The 13,047-nt window shown below is 35.0% G+C and overlaps 1 protein-coding gene across 1 annotated transcript in view; it reads left to right on the forward strand.

Annotated features, from left to right (window-relative positions):
• The window catches only part of RYR3 (ryanodine receptor 3), a 210,802-nt gene that overhangs the window by 134,510 nt on the left and 63,245 nt on the right, over positions 1 to 13,047 (forward strand). Inside the window, exons 49-57 of the mRNA XM_014941650.1 lie at positions 504 to 594; positions 1,816 to 1,956; positions 4,264 to 4,427; positions 5,376 to 5,454; positions 6,874 to 6,963; positions 8,355 to 8,504; positions 9,502 to 9,564; positions 10,713 to 10,788; positions 10,956 to 11,079. Of these exons, the coding sequence (XP_014797136.1) occupies positions 504 to 594; positions 1,816 to 1,956; positions 4,264 to 4,427; positions 5,376 to 5,454; positions 6,874 to 6,963; positions 8,355 to 8,504; positions 9,502 to 9,564; positions 10,713 to 10,788; positions 10,956 to 11,079 (978 nt within the window). The remainder of the gene's footprint in view (positions 1 to 503; positions 595 to 1,815; positions 1,957 to 4,263; positions 4,428 to 5,375; positions 5,455 to 6,873; positions 6,964 to 8,354; positions 8,505 to 9,501; positions 9,565 to 10,712; positions 10,789 to 10,955; positions 11,080 to 13,047) is intronic.

Consider the following 13,047-nt stretch of genomic DNA (forward strand, 5'->3'; position numbering starts at 1 on the left):
GTCTATAGATCACTGACATTAAACAGCTAGAAAAGAAACACTGGGTAACTTATTCAGTCTTCCAGTTGAGATTTATTTCTTATAAGAATAATCATAATGTATTTCCCAGATCAGTTTTAGTTAGGAATTTTTTGTTGCTTTTTAATGTCGTATCAGAAACTGTTCTCTTAGGATAAAATGCTGTTTGTTTTGCTTAGATTGTTCCCTCTATGTATTCTGAAAAAAATCCAACACCCTTCCCTCTGCTGTCATGTGGGATAATCAAACGTGTTGTCTGTTCACTTAAGAAGGTTCAGATTTAGCACATCTTTCTGTGCTATATCCTTCTACGTATAGATGAGGCATAGTGAGATGCCTTAAGCACCTACCATTGATTTTTAAAAATGCTTTTAATGAGTAATTTGAATTCCAATATATAAATTGATATCAGTTTTTATTTCATTTCCACTGGTTTGTATGAATTTTAGTAGGAACATTTTTCTTTTTTTTTTTTTTAATTACAGCCACTTACGACCCTCTATGCTACAGCAGCTGTTGAGAAGGCTAGTTTTTGATGTGCCCCTACTCAATGAATACTGTAAAATGCCTCTCAAGGTAAATGCTTTACTTCCTGTACATGCATTCAGTGTAAAACTTACTTCACAGTAATCTGTCATCGTCATGTTTAAAAAAAAAAAAATAGAGCAGGGTGAAGCAATATGAAATCACTTCTGAGTTGAAAATAATGTTATTGTTTCATGAAGTCTTTAGAATTGAATATAAGGATTAAAGGTTTGAAAAGTCTTGCCAAATGCAAACAGTACATACTAAGTTGATTATGCGATTTAGTTCAGTGAACTGTTGACTCTTTTGCTGCTTTGACAAAAGAGTATTTGAAAGTATGAAATTAAATGTTAGTGTGATCTAGGTATTTCTTCTTCCGCTCTATGAACTATGATAACTATTGGTAGGATGCTTAGTGCAGGAATAAATTTTGAGTGAAATCTTAGTCTGCAGGTCTTTTTATGGCATATTTCACAGCCGTATTCGGGAGCATCAGTAATTTTGGAGCAAAAATCTGGCAAAGAGGGAGTGTTTGATTTGGATTTTTTTGTTATTATTTTCCCTTCCTAAACAAAACTGCAGGAAAAAATAAAATATCAAGATTCTAGTCTGATGCCAAAGGAATTTTAGAATTTCCCATGGGTAGGAATTTTTAGTTCTAACGAAGAAATCCGTAGAAATTTGAAATTATGTGGAAAGTATGCCAATTACCATATATGCTAGCTTTTTAACTGGTATGTTACAGATTGTCTGTACGATAGTTCTTTCCATAGGTTTTTCCAAAGAGGAGCAGGCATGGCTAAAAGGGAGTACTGCAGGTGTCTTGCAATGTTTTGAATAATGCTGAGGCCATCAACTACAAATGACATAAGTAAAATCAATTGGAATTTGTAAAACTTTTTACCAGAACCTATCGTGTCCTGTTTTATATACATTCTGTTATCTCTATTTTTATCCTGTGAGCTTATCTGTACTCAAATGGTGACAATCCTGGAATTTTGTATTTTTGCTACTCACTGTCATCACTGAGAATCCCACACCAGCAGCTGGGGATAATATAGGCTTTATACTTTCACAGCATGGGTACTACTGCTCTCCCAAAAAGGAAAAGAAGAAAAAATGAACCATTAGACATGAAGAGAGAGAAATAAATACTAATACTACTCATGTAACTGCTTAAACAGATACTGGCAATTCAGACTTCACTAACCAGTATGTTATTTTGTTAAATACCAATGTTTTATGTGCAATTTTATTTTCTTGAAAATCTAGCTTCTGACAAATCACTATGAGCAGTGCTGGAAATATTATTGTCTGCCTTCAGGAATGGGAAGCTATGGAATTGCAGCAGAAGAAGAATTACATTTAACTGAGAAACTTTTCTGGGGAATATTTGATTCTTTGTCTCATAAGGTAATGACTGTAATTCACATTACACTATGGGATGACAATAAAATCATTCCAATGATAATTTGCTGTACCAAGTGCAGAGAGTGCCTATTTTAACAATTATCTCACCTAATAGGGGAGATACGGCAATGTATGCTTTTAATGAAGTAACTTTCTAATGAAAAATTGAATCTTGAAAGATTCTCTCCAACCTAATGAAATGACAAATCTTTATTTTGATATACCAATATAGGCTTACACTAGTCATGAGGCAGTTTGCTTGCTGCACTAACAAGTTAGTGTTGTCTCCTTTCCTATATTAGCTCTACTAAACTTTTAAAAATACTTTTTACTGACATAAAACTAATTTTAAGAAATATATCTATATGTGTGTCAAATTGTTGGTGTACGCATAGTACATGTACATTGTTTTCCAACATACGTTTATACTTTGTTAGTTTTCTGGTTATTGCCCAGCTTAAGAAATATGATGCTCCACCATTTTTTCATTTTCCTGTTGCCAAGTGCGATCTTGGGATTTTTTCACTTACTCATTTTTTTCTACAAGTAAGAAGAAGTTGCATTTCTGATAGGAGAAATGCCTTGCTGAGTAAATACTTCTTGTACTTGATTGGACTCAAAAATCATGTTCTCACAATGGAGCAATAACAAATTTTTCCATTGCATCTCACTGAATTTATATTCCAGTTCTAATGAACAGGTTTAGGTGATTCTTTCCCTAAGCATTTGGATTTATAGTATGATAATGAACATGGTCTCTGCATCATTCTAAAATTTTTAAGCCTTATTAGTATTTGATGTTAGCGATGTTTACCTCTGTCTCATTGCTGTCACAAGCACAAAGGGTGTCAGAAGGGCCTGACACAATTAAATGGTTCCAATTAGTGTGTCTTAGCTTTTTACAGATAAATGAAGATGATATGTTTCTGCCAGTACTGGTGGCCCTCTATAATAGCATTTTCATTTTTATGTAAATGGTTGTGTAAATCTGCTGAGCTACAGTATTTTCCATTGTGCTGTTTTCTACTGAGATATTTACAGGTTTGGTATTTTCATGGCTTCCAGCTGTTTAGTGGAAACAATTTACCCTGTGATCTCACTTTTTTTGTTTGTACCTTACAAGCTAAAGAATGTTGCAACAAAACTAGAAGTTAAAGCCTCAAAATTTTAGGAATTCTGCTTGCTGTGATACAAACATATAATTTTATCAGCAAGCATTTTCAATGGACCTGAAAATTGTTCTACAGCATTTTCTTGACTCAAAGTGGTCATTCAGATTTATAGAAGCATATAGTCCTTCTGCTTCTAATCTTCTAATATTTTTGCAGTGTAAAATTTTTTTCCTGTAAATGCTTGATTTGTGCTTGTGCCATAACATCAAAAAGATGCCTGTGCTGAGTAAAACTTTATTAAATAATTATAATGGCATCAAACTCTTGCACTGTAATGTTCATCAGTAGATCTTAAAACTTTTTAAAGCTATATCATTATGCCCATTTTGCAGATGAGGAATCTGCAAAATAGAGAAGTGATTTTATTTTTTTTTTCCCCCCCGAAGCATACTAAGAATGTTGTTTGAGAGCTGGAAAGAGAACTCTGGCCTACAGTGGCCTGCTACTACTTTCTCTAGTACATGTGTTTTATAATTTAGTGTGTAACAAGTGACCTTGAATACGTTTCATGTCAAGTTACTAGGGGTAGATTCTTCAAATGTAATTTCACCTTATATTTTTATATGTCAAACATGTCTATGTTCTCTCCAGAGCCAAAATGACTATTAAGAAGAGCAAATGTGCTTAGTTCACCTCTTAGCAGGACAATTTTGAAAAATAATTAACTGAGTTTGCTACAGTGAAACACAATTTCCTTTAACCAGCATGATTAAAACTGAAATAGATTAGGGGGAAAGAGGGAAAAATGGCAATGTCTTGTGCAATTAAGATAGGAATTAGTCATTGTAGAACTAAGGCAGTATTTTAAGGATGATCATACTTCTGTAACTAGGCAAACAACCCTTGACTTTGTGTAGGCATAAGGCCCTAAGAAAGCTTAAGAGGTTGTATTGCATATACTTACACAAATGTCAACATACTCTTATGTTAATTTGAGTTATCTTAAAAATGTATCAAGCTGATAGCAAGGAAAATACATGTCATGCAACAATAATTTTGCTCTATGCTTAATTTTTAAATGTGCTTTACTGTTTGTATTTGCATCTTCTAATATTTGTACATATGGCTGCTTGGTTTTCACTAACATTTTGCATGTTTCTCTATTGGATTTTCCAACCAGTTCCTATCTCTCCTGCAGAAGTATGATCCAGAGCTCTTTCGAATGGCTTTGCCTTGTCTAAGTGCTATAGCTGGTGCCTTGCCTCCCGATTATTTAGATACACGAATTAGGTCAACTTTGGAAAAGCAGACTTCAGTGGATCCAGAAGGAAACTTTGATCCCAAACCTGTCAGCACAGCAAAGTGAGTCATATAAATCATAGTGATTTCCTTTCCTTAAAAATATTTGTACTATTTTTTTCCTCTGTAGGGAGAATTGGATGGTGACTGACTTTTTAATGACATTAGTACCTTTCAGAAGTAGTGTAGGGATTTTTGCTTCCTGCCAAATACTTCACTGGTACACATCCTGTTTACTGGTTTTAAATCGTATGCTTCTCAGCACTGTAAAGATGTTAAATATTTCCACACTATATCTGCCGAGTATATAGTAAATTCTGTACTTATTATGTACCCTATTACCCAGATTTTCAAATGTTTGGGACACATATACCTGTGATACATTTGATACTGTTATTATTTAGAGTGTGTTTATGAAAAATGGTGCAAGATCATCAAAATCTGGTGATTCAGTTGGCCTATTGCCTGATTTTTATAAAATCTTCACTCTAGTTTTGAGAATTGATCTGTAGCAACCTCATACAGCAAAATAAGCAGATCATGTGGGGTCATTTAATAGATACTTGGCCTTCCTAATAATCTTGTGCTTTTAAAATACAGATTTCTAATACTTTTATATTAAAGAACTGAGTATCACTAGTTGATTCTTACTATTGAAATTTTACCCCTCCATCATTATGCAATGTGAAACATCCATACTAATACTATCCTTTATTAAGAATTATCAAGACAAATATCTATAGGTTATGGTGAAACATTTTTGGTTTTTTCTTGTGATTTCAGTTGCTAATAAGTGCAACTGTTATGTATTTGAAGATTGCCTGTAAATTCCAAAAATCTCTGCTTTGTTTTGTGGCATTTCTTCTAAAGAAAATGGAATTGCAAAGCCAAATGTGTTGCTTTCATCTGGAGGTGAAGTGTTTTGATTATTGCTATATTACACTGACTTTTTTTCATAAATCAGACAGTAGTAACTTATGAATGAATGACCATACTCCCCTTTGTTTACAGCCTTGTACTTCCTGAAAAGCTGGAGTATATTGTCAGCAAGTATGCTGAACATTCCCATGATAAATGGGCCTTTGAAAAGGTAGGAATTATTTTAAGACTGGCAGCAGTCAGAAAAGGACTCGTAAATAATAATGGGGTGAATATTGAAAGAAAGACTGGAGAGTTTAACTGATAGGCTCTTGTTTGGAGTACATTAATGTCTGCATATTTCTTTAGGGACATGTGGAAGAAACCTTTTGCTCTACAAAATGCATTGAAATTCATTGCTTTTTCAAAGTGGCCAGAATTGATTAGGGTAAAGATTTGAGGAGAATGAAAAAGTGGCACTTGGTTTTGTTTGGGTGGTGGTCTCTTTTTTTTTTTTTTTTTTTTTTTTTAAGTAAGAATATATAAATCTTAGCTTAATTTTTACTGGTAGTGATGTTTTTTGACTGGGAATCAGAAATTCAATTTGATTGCAGCAGCTCTGTGATCTAAGAGAGTGCCTGGAAAGTATAATGTCCTGGTTTTTTTCATCTCAGAAAATGTAGTTATAGCTTATATTTCTTTTTAGCGTTAAGAAGGCTGTTATGTATTGATTTCCTCTCTAATTTTCCAAGTGCTCTGTCCCTTTGTTGTGTTTCTGTTATCTACTTCAAAATAGCTGTAAGACAATATATACTAAGTGATTTTTCAAATCTTTTTAAAGGTACAGTAAAACATTTAATAAGGGCCTTTTCAGTGTTACATCTTGCAAATAGATTTTAATGTTAATAAATATAACTTTTAGAGTTAAATTTGAGCAAAATGAAGTTTGATGGAGTTGTTGCAGCTTTTGATAATTATGTTGGAAGTGTTTAGATATGAATAATGCATTCAACCCAGGTATGAATTTTAAACCTCTTTTATTCAAGGAAGAATATAAAGGTGGAGTTAAGTAATTTTATATAACAATTAATAACAAATAAATAGTAGTTTTATAGAAAAGCTACATAGAAATAACAATTCTGTTGTGTGGGGCTATGTGTGCAAATTCATAGCAAAAGGTATACACATATATGGATATGTAAATATACACATATTAATCTCAAACCATGTATTTTAGTTAGCATTGTTTAAGGTAAAGTATTAATTAAAGTTATATTCTTCAGTGCCTGCTCTGTTAACAGTACATTTTCTTCTCTGTATTGCTGACTTTAGCCTCCCAGAGAATAGAGACAGTTTTTTACCTTAGCCAGTACCGTCTTACTGCATGAGTCTGTTTGAAAAGGACCAATATGTATTAGACTCAGAACTGGTTGCATGAGACCTACTGTTCGTAGATGGCATCTCATCTGTCTGGGCCTTGTTTTATTCCGATGTATCCACAGATGGAAGTGTACTTTTTAACAGAAATTTCTGTGGTACCGAGTAGCTATTGGAATAGATGAGCAGTTCAATCTAAGAAACTAAACTGGCCAATTTGCTGTTATTCATCTATGTTGTTCTCATCTTATTTCAGTATATTTATTTTTTTCAGACTAATAGCGGATGGAAATATGGTGTTTCACTGGATGAAAATATGAAGACACACCCATTAATAAGACCATTCAAAACTTTAACTGAAAAGGTAATAAAGGAAATTGCAGCTGCATTAATAAAAAGTAGATTTATTTGTGTATTTTTAAAAACCCGTTTCAAATACATGCTATAAAAGGAAGAGAGGCAATCTAGAATTCTTACAGTTAAGAACAATGACATCTATTTGCTAAAATCATTGTTTGGTTCATCTTACACGGAGTCTTGTATCATTTCCTTCTATTAGGCAGTCTTCCTAGGCCTGGCCCAATTCATATTCCAAGTATCAATAGCACAGGGTTTTCAGGCCTTCACGGATGAGGAATCACTGGCAGCAATTCCTGGGATTTAGATGAAAGTGTACTTTAATATATCTGAAGATAATTTTGCCTTCAAGAAAGATGGTGAAAAAATGAAAGTGTAGGAGATGCTTCAGTTGGAAATGGGGAAAAACGTTTAAACTATTTTGAATGGATTTTTAATTTAAATTTCTTGACTAGGCATGAATGTCTTCTAGTTGTCAGAACAGTGAACTGACTTTGAATAGTTACATACTTTTGCAATGATTCATTTGCATGACCAAGATAAGTCAATTAAGTTTGTCCCTCTTTACCACACTTTTACTGTTCAGAAAATGATGACAAAAATCAAGAGGGATTCAAGAGGTTTAATTTCCCAAGGTTTGTAAATTGCTTTGACATCTTCAGAGAGGAGCTGAAGAATTGTTGGTTGTTATTAAAGCAGTTCAAAGAGAATGTTCTGAATGGTCTCAGATTAACTGTCATAGAAGTTCATATTTATGGTGAAAACTGAAATACTTTCATTAGGTTGATTTGAGAATTCTTGATATGACATACTCAGAGTTTTCTTTGCCACAACTTTTCAGATTTTCTGTAACACCTTTACTTTTCAAAGGAGTGTTGGAATACGGGCTGTTCCCTAATATTTTACTGATGGCTGTATTCATAGGAAAAAGTGTATAGATCAGTAATTTTCTGCGTCTGTGAATGGGTATAAATACAGGAAGACTGAGAAAAGGCCTTTTGTGCTGATGTGTCCAAATGTACATACTTGCCTAACTAATTTCATAGCGCCTGTAGTGCCACCAATTTTTTATTATTTTGGGCTGGAGGAGTCAGTGAATACATTTCCAGATGCAAACTACATTATTGCTCCAGAGCTCACTTTAGTTTGTAGCTGCAGTTAGTGCTTTTAGTTTGTAACACATATCTTGTCAATAAATGCCACTGAGAATAAAACAAAAAAAAAAAAGTGTTTTAAAGCTGCTTTCTCATGTAAAAAGAACTATATCATGTCTTCAGATACAATATACATATTCTGTTTACTTCTGTGGCATGTGATCTTTTATAAAGGACAGAGTACTTTTATTGAGTTTTTGCTACTTGCTAAATACAGAGAAATTTTATATTATTTTCTTCAAAGGAAAAGGAAATTTATCGTTGGCCTGCCAGAGAATCACTGAAAACAATGTTGGCCATGGGATGGAGCCTAGAAAGGACCAAGGAAGGAGGAGAAGCAATAATACACCAGCGTGAAAATGAAAAGCTCCGCAGCATATCTCAGTCTAGCCAGGTAAGGTGGAATTGCTTAAATTTAGAAAGCAGAAGGCTTGTTTGTTAACTTACTCAAATATAGTGAGATTTAACGAGTGATGCATTGGGCAGAGTCCTACCACCATAAGCAGTACTGCAAGGAGTGTGCAAAGATGTGTGTCACAAGATGATTCCTTATACACACTTGTGCCATCACTGATCCTGTGAGCAATCAGCATCAAGCACCTTAAGCCTGTGTTGCATTCATTCCCCAGCACCAGTTTGCTTTCCAGAAGTGGCCTCTGAGCACTCTGTTACAAGACTTCAGCATTTCTAGTCCTTTCAGCAGACTTCACTCCTGTACGGGATTTCTCTGTCTCTGGTATCTCTGCTTCCAGCCAGTTGAACCTCTTCTGCAGCTGGGCCCAAGAAGTTGCATGATAAAGACATGACTGAGTGGAGGATTTCAGTGCACATTTAACTTCAGTGCATGGATGAAATCACTAATTCATATATGACCATTCACATTTAACGTGTTCCTAATAGGTTTGTTGCACTAGAGCTTTCAGACTTTAAACATTTAAAGACTGCATAAATATATCACGCTCCTCCCTTTTCTTAGTCTAAATTCCATGAGACAGTAACCTATTTTAACTTTTTGTTGTGATATCTTGTCTTTAGTATATGATTCATTCAGGGGCTGTTGCCACACTGTTCTGTCATGTTCTGAAGGCACATCTTGTGTCCCTCAGCGTCAGTCTCCTCCCTTAGGCTGAAAAACATAGTTTTCAGCAGCTTGCCATCTGTTGTGAATAGAGAGATCTAAGTATCTGGAGCAACCTCCTTATGTCCACATCAGCAGATGTATTCTGTTAATCATCCTGTGTGTCTTCAGCACATTGCAAAACAAAAGATGAACACAGTTTCTACAAGAAAGTTTAAAAATGTGAATGGTGTTACTCTAATCAGATCAACAGGGATGATGTAGTTTAATATTTAATTCTTTTATCTGAAAATAATTATTTTTTTCCCTGCAGGGAAATGGGTATAGCCCGGCGCCACTTGATCTCTCTAATGTGGTGCTTTCTAGGGAGCTTCAGGTTTGTATTTGTGTTTTGCATATGTTGTGCTGAAAATAATTGTTAGATTTCGGTTTTTATTATTAATGAGTTGAATTTTGTCAGGTTTTATGAATTAACTTGTGATTGTGGTTGTGATATAGAATCATAGAATCCTCTAGGTTGGAAGGGACCTTAAAGGTCATCTAGTCCAACCATCAACCTAACTCTGACAAAAGAATAAATGAGAAATAAGCAATAAAAAAACCCACTACCCTGGGCAGCCTGTTCCAATGCTGGATAACCCTTTCCATGAAGAAATTTTTCTTAATATCCAATCTAAACCTCCCCTGGCGCAACTCGAGGCCATTCCCCCTTGTCCTGTCTCCTGTGACTTGGGAGACAAGACCGACCCCCGTTTCTCTGCACCCCCCCTTCAGGTATTTATAGAGCGTGATAAGGTCTCCCCTCAGCCTCCTCCTCTTCAGACTAAACAACCCCAGTTCCCTCAGCCGCTCCTCATAAGACTTACTCTCCAGACCCTTCACCAGCTTCGTTGCCCTTCTCTAGACCCGCTCCAGCACCTCACTGTCTTTTTTTGTGGTAAGGGGCCCAAAACTGGACACAGTACTCGAGGTGAGGTCTCACCAGTGCCGAGTACAGGGGGACGAACACCTTTCGGGTCCTACTCACCACGCTGTTCCTGATACAGGCCAGGATACCATTGGCCTTGTTGGCCACCTGGGCACACTGCTGGCTCCTGTTCAGCCAACAGTCGACCAGCACCCCCAGGTCCTTTTCTACAAGGCAGCTCTCCAGCCGTTCTTCCCCAGGCCAATATGGTGGCTTGGGGCTACCACACCAATATGGTGTTGTAGAAAGGTGCATGCCATACTATTTACATATTTAAAGAAGAGATTTCTACTTTTTATCCCATTGATGCTTCCTGAGTTCCTAGAAAAAATTATCATGAAGCTATGGAACGGACTGTAAACAGTATGTCGTATATATGTATCCTGTGCCTGTGTTGACTTCAAAGAACAGTTGAATGTAGAAATGATACTTAACTGTAATGTTTCTTTACCACAAGAGTGTAGACTTCACTCAAGACTGTAAAATGATGTAGAATTACAGGATTTTTAATTGTTATCTTTTAATTTTGCATCTTGTTTTTTCTGATGGTAATGTAGGGAATGGTTGAGGTAATGGCAGAAAACTACCATAATATATGGGCCAAAAAGAAGAAAATGGAGTTGGAAAGCAAAGGTAAGCCAGAATCCTGTGAACCACACAAAAAAGACAAGGAAAATAAGGGAGAAGAAACAATCTGAAAGAAGACAGTGTAAGATAATTAAAATTTAATAGTTCTTTTTTGTCTGAAGCAAAATAAATCTTACAGTAGAAAAACTTACAGTTCTTTCAACTTACTAAAGGTGGAGGTAGTCATCCTTTATTGGTACCTTACGACACATTGACAGCGAAGGAGAAATCACGGGACCGTGAAAAGGCACAAGAACTGTTCAAATTCCTTCAAGTCAATGGTATAATCATATCTCGGTAAGTTGCACATTTTTTTCAGATACTTGCTTCAGATACTTCAGATATTCAGTGCACAAACCGTGATGATTGTCCTTATTTCACTGCAGTCTGTTAGTTACTAACATAATTACCATTTGACATGTCTTCTGTAAATCAGAGTCCTAGCTATTTTTATGTTCAGAAAGACCCTTCTGAAGTAGTGTTGACAGGTAACATTTTTTAATGAGTATGTGATCATAGTAAATGCAAAATGCAACAGCAGTGTAATTAAACAAGCGGATGATTCAAAACTTCTAAATTAGCAGCCAGCAGTGTCAGTAAGGACACTGGGAAAATAAATCTGAGGTCTGATACTGAAACGCATCTATGTAAAAGTGTTTTTTAATCCAGTTTTTAAGAAAAATGTTGGTTTGAGTTCTGTGAGGCAGTAAGACAAAGCTGCTGTTTTGTGGGCATTTTAATACTTCATCAGTTGTACTCTAACATGAATTTCTATGTCTGGAAGTAAGAAATGGGTACTTAACACTGTCAATGAAATTAAAATAACTCATTTTGGCTTTATATGTTAGAATATATGTATTTTTGGCTTTATATGTTAGAATTGGGAGTTACTATACAATAATTATCATCTTTTATTGTATGTGAAATACCTGAGTACGTTGGAAACTGCAGGTTTTCTGGCATTAAGCATTTTCGTAAACTAAACTGTATTCATGAACAGATTTTTCTGTACATGCATAGAGTCAGATCTTATTTATTTCTGTTTTTCAAGTCTGTGTCTAGTGAAAGTATATACTCAGAAATTTATACAAACTGATTATTAGGATCTGCAAAAGGTAAGGCTTCAACAGTTAATAATATTTCTTAAGATATTGGAAGACAGCTCTAAGTATATGTTTCTGCATTACTACAGAGAAAAATTCCCTCCTGCCACATATGTAGGCTCTTAGCCTCAAACTGGAGTGTAGGTGTGCCACCAAACACTTTTACATCCTCCATAATTGCTTTAAAGCCATTGAACAAGAAAAGCAGGTTTGGTTCATTAGACCAAGTGAATGGTCCTTTCAAACACCAATGGAATTGCTCAAATATTAATTTTAATATCTCTTTGAAGCTGCATCCATTTGGGTTGGGAAGACATTGTTTTCGGTGCTAACTAATGGGACACGTCAACTTGAAAAAGCCTGTTCAAACTCTTTATGGGGTATGGGCAAAGAGTTTGCAGTAATTGTCAGGGTGAATCCAGATTATACCCTTCTTAATGGTTTCTTCAGATGAATATGTGCATATTTTAAGTTATATATAAAATCTTTTGAACTGATTGCAATTATCACATTTCCAAAATGTCATTCTTAAAAACATTATACTAATCATTAAAACATGATAATTCTTTATAATTGGAAATGTATAGGCGGCACAGTGTGTGTACTTTACATATACCATCTGCTTTTGTTTTGATTTTTGTTCCACTTTCTTTGTTGAGAATGCTTTTGAAGCACTTTTGGGTGTTTATAACATACAGATAAATCTCTCAGGCCTTACTCAAGGCCTTACTATATGTTAGAAACAACAAAGTATTTTAAACCTCTACAAGTTCTTTTGATGTCACCGTTGTTATTTAACAGAACTACCAATGTCTTTCAATATTTAGGAACGTACATATAATCTCTTAGCAACCATGACTTACTATAAACAAAGAAAGAGAATATTTACAGTGATCTCACTGAAAAGCCAGATAAATACTTCTTTTCATTATCCTCTGTGAGTGAGACAGCAGATGCCTGTCAGCTATACATAGCTGTTAATACATACCAAATAATTTGATTACTCGTGATATATTAATTAATAGGAAGTCATAAAAGTATGTAAGCTAGGACTCTTCTAATAGAAATTTTTTTTTTTTTTTCAAATGAAACTGTAAGATGGGAGGTTAGAGTCTGTTTATGTTTATGTGTAAAATGGGACTGGAATGTATTCCTTAGTTCA

Source organism: Calidris pugnax, unplaced genomic scaffold (assembly GCF_001431845.1).
Source record: "Calidris pugnax isolate Ruff unplaced genomic scaffold, ASM143184v1 scaffold56, whole genome shotgun sequence".
Classification (NCBI taxonomy): Eukaryota; Metazoa; Chordata; class Aves; order Charadriiformes; family Scolopacidae; genus Calidris; species Calidris pugnax.